Here is a 3,117-nt window from a genome sequence, read left to right as displayed (position 1 = left end):
TCCCGAGTTTAGGGTATAACCATGTCCCATTCCCGAGTTTAGGGTATAACCATGTCTTATTCCTGAGTGTGGGGTATAATCATGTCCCATTCCTGAGTTTAGGGTATAACCGTGTCTTATTCCTGAGTGTGGGGTATAACCATGTCCCATTTCCGAGTTTAGGGTATAACCGTGTCCCATTCCCGAGTTTAGGGTATAACCATGTCTTATTCCTGAGTGTGGGGTATAATCATGTCCCATTCCCGAGTTTAGGGTATAACCGTGTCTTATTCCTGAGTGTGGGGTATAACCATGTCCCATTCCCGAGTTTAGGGTATAACCGTGTCCCATTCCCGAGTTTAGGGTATAACCATGTCTTATTCCTGAGTGTGGGGTATAATCATGTCCCATTCCCGAGTTTAGGGTATAACCGTGTCTTATTCCTGAGTGTGGGGTATAACCATGTCCCATTCCCGAGTGTGGGGTAAGCGTGTCCCATTCCTGAGTGTGGGGTAACAGTGTGCTCCTCTCCCTCCTCAGAACCTGCTGGTGAATCGCGGCTGAAGAGGAGCGGCGTTGGGGGAGCGTCCCCTCCCCCCGGAGCGTCCGAACCCGAGCGACACCCGTCACTTCTCATCAGCCTGCTCATCTGTGTTTGGGGCCTTCTCTTCCCTCCTCTCTTATTTCACTGTATTAACTTGATTTATTTTGAAATTGCACTACTCCATCCGTCAGGGCAAAATAAATCCCTCCAATCTCCAAGAACAAAAAAAAACAAAAAAACAAGCAGAGATTGAAGACGGGGTCTTTGTTGTTGTGAGGCTTGAATTTTAATGCTGAACCCAGGAGCACCTGAACAACATTGCGGTTGTGGATTGTATTTTATTCATAACTTCATTAAATGGCGTCGTTCCGACCACGACAGCGCGGCTCGCGTGTCTTTCTTGCCGTCTGTGAACGATGTGCTCGGCGGGTGCCGTTTCTCGCACAGAGGAAGGTGGCTACAAAGGAAGAAAAAGTTGTTTTCATTTTCAGCGCAGTGCTAATGCGCTGTGCTCGGCCCCCTGTCAGAGTGTACCGCAGTACTTCTAGTCTCGTTCCCTAGTGTGTGAAGCCTTGGTCTGTCCATCAGGACAGAGAAGCACATGTCTGGTGCAGGGAGCCCAGGGACTCTTCCAGCCATTTTCGACATCCGGAGGAGCAGTGCTGCTGATGGTGGTTTGTTGAACTTGATGCTCTGTGTCAGGTTGAAAGGCAGGTCTGTCGGCCCTTGGTTGTGTGCCGCGGCCAACAAACGTGTGCAGGCATCTTGCAGTGCCCCCCCCCACCCCCCACTGGCCTCCGCATTTGCGACTCCTGTGTAGTGTTGAGTTGTTGGGGGTTTTCAGCGGCCATTGAAGTTAATCACTGCTGCTTCCTCAGCCCGTGCTCACGCACACACACACACACACACACACACACACACCCCCGGGGGATGTGCAGAAGAAAAGCGGCGACTGCACCCCCCCTCCCTCTCCGCCACCCCGTGCCCCCCGGTACCGGTGCGTTTCCATGGCAACGCTGGTGGCAAGCGAAAGGTGCAGAGGAACCTTGACGATAGCCCTTCCCTCCCCCAGCCGAGCGCACTGGCAGGTAGAGAGGCCTCAGACATGCAGGGGACCATATTCCGCTACGGCTGCTACGCTCATGTGAACAGCTTGCTCTAATTCAGATTTAACACTCGCTGACGGAAATTCAGCACCTGCGCCCATCAAAAAGGGAAAAAACTGAACCTTCCTTCTGCTACTTTTCTAAGGACCGGTTTTAAAGAAAATTATAAGAAAAGAAAAGGAAACTCAACTTAAGGAAGCTATGACATTTTTTGATGCTGTAAAAATACTTATGTGTGGAAGATGATTCAGTATTTGTTCAGTGCATTGCAGCAGATGAAATGACACGGTGTACTTTGGCATAAGTTTACATTAATTATCATGAATAAATCACTAGTCGAGTTTTTATAATGCTTTAATGCATCATTTAATGAACTTTGACGGATGAAGGGTTAAAGGTTAATCAGTTTATTTATGGATTACTAGTCGGTGTACATTATTACCGTAAATGCTTTGTAAATACATTAAGGATTTGCTCGCGCTAATTAACATTGGCTAATGATAATTAATGTATCTTAACTTTATCAACGGAACACGTCTTCGGGAGTGCGTGCGGCGCGGTGCCTCTCCCCCGCAGTCGGGTGGGGTTTCAGTCTCACCACGGCGGGGCTTGACGAATCGCTCCACGCCGTGGGCACGTAGGTAATCTTCTCCGACCCTGGGAGCGGGGAGGTTTAGTTCAGCTCAGCCAGGGAGCAGGGAGCAGGGAGCTGGAGGGGGGGGCACTAATTAATGTGACGCCCCTCCTCCGCTGACATCAATCTGAATCTGCGCAAAGCCTCCAGAGCCCCCTCTGGAATCCAATAACGCCACTCCCGCTTTGTAAATACGTGAGTCCCTGTTCATTTAATCACTGTTTGCTGTAGTGTGGGAGTGGCAGCTGGATTGAATTTGCCGTTCCGTGCGCCAAGTTCACTTCTCAATCCATCATCTGATCAATCCTGTGAACTCCTGTGAAATACTCCTGGATGCACAAAAGTTTGTGAGTTAGCGTTAATATCGGTTATTCTGTGGGGTTTTTTTTTCTGAAAGCACTAATTTAGTGTAGTTCTGCAGTCACAGTTTTTCTTGGGTCAGATTCCTCAGCCGGTAGTTTGTGTCCCTTCTGAGATGGATGTGCTGCCGGTTTAAGCCCATATTTCTCACAGAGTCTCTCATCGTTTATCCCACTTTCAGAAAATCGTCAGACTTTGCGGCTGTGCGTTTTCCCATAGAGTGCCATTTCCTACAGGCGCCAAAGACGTCAAAATGAGCGAAAGGTGGCGGAGGAGCACATCTATCTTTGGACAGGACCGCAACCGCTGTGAGTCAGGGGATCGATCACGCCACTCACACGGGCGGTGGGGGGGTAAGACACGGCAGCAAAATGCCACGCCCAATGCACCGAGGCAGACCGAGCCCAGAGGAAGCGTTCGGTTAGTGTAGCGTGCGGTCAGCATCGGTGGTTACTGTCAGTGGTTAGCCTCGCGTGCGGTTTGCGTAGTGTTAA

At 49.9% G+C, this 3,117-nt stretch overlaps 1 protein-coding gene across 3 annotated transcripts in view; it reads left to right on the top strand.

The window, feature by feature from the left end:
* The window catches only part of LOC133110717 (MICOS complex subunit mic25a-like), an 88,732-nt gene extending 87,831 nt beyond the window's left edge, over positions 1-901 (top strand). For all 3 annotated transcript variants that reach the window (XM_061220983.1, XM_061220982.1, XM_061220984.1), the window contains one exon: positions 520-901. In XM_061220983.1, coding sequence (XP_061076967.1) covers positions 520-543 — 24 coding nt within the window. In that variant the 3' untranslated portion in view covers positions 544-901. The remainder of the gene's footprint in view (positions 1-519) is intronic.
* Positions 902-3,117: the final 2,216 nt, after the last annotated feature.

Source organism: Conger conger, chromosome 14 (assembly GCF_963514075.1).
Source record: "Conger conger chromosome 14, fConCon1.1, whole genome shotgun sequence".
Lineage (NCBI taxonomy): Eukaryota > Metazoa > Chordata > Actinopteri > Anguilliformes > Congridae > Conger > Conger conger.
This window is presented reverse-complemented; position numbering and strand designations above follow the sequence as displayed.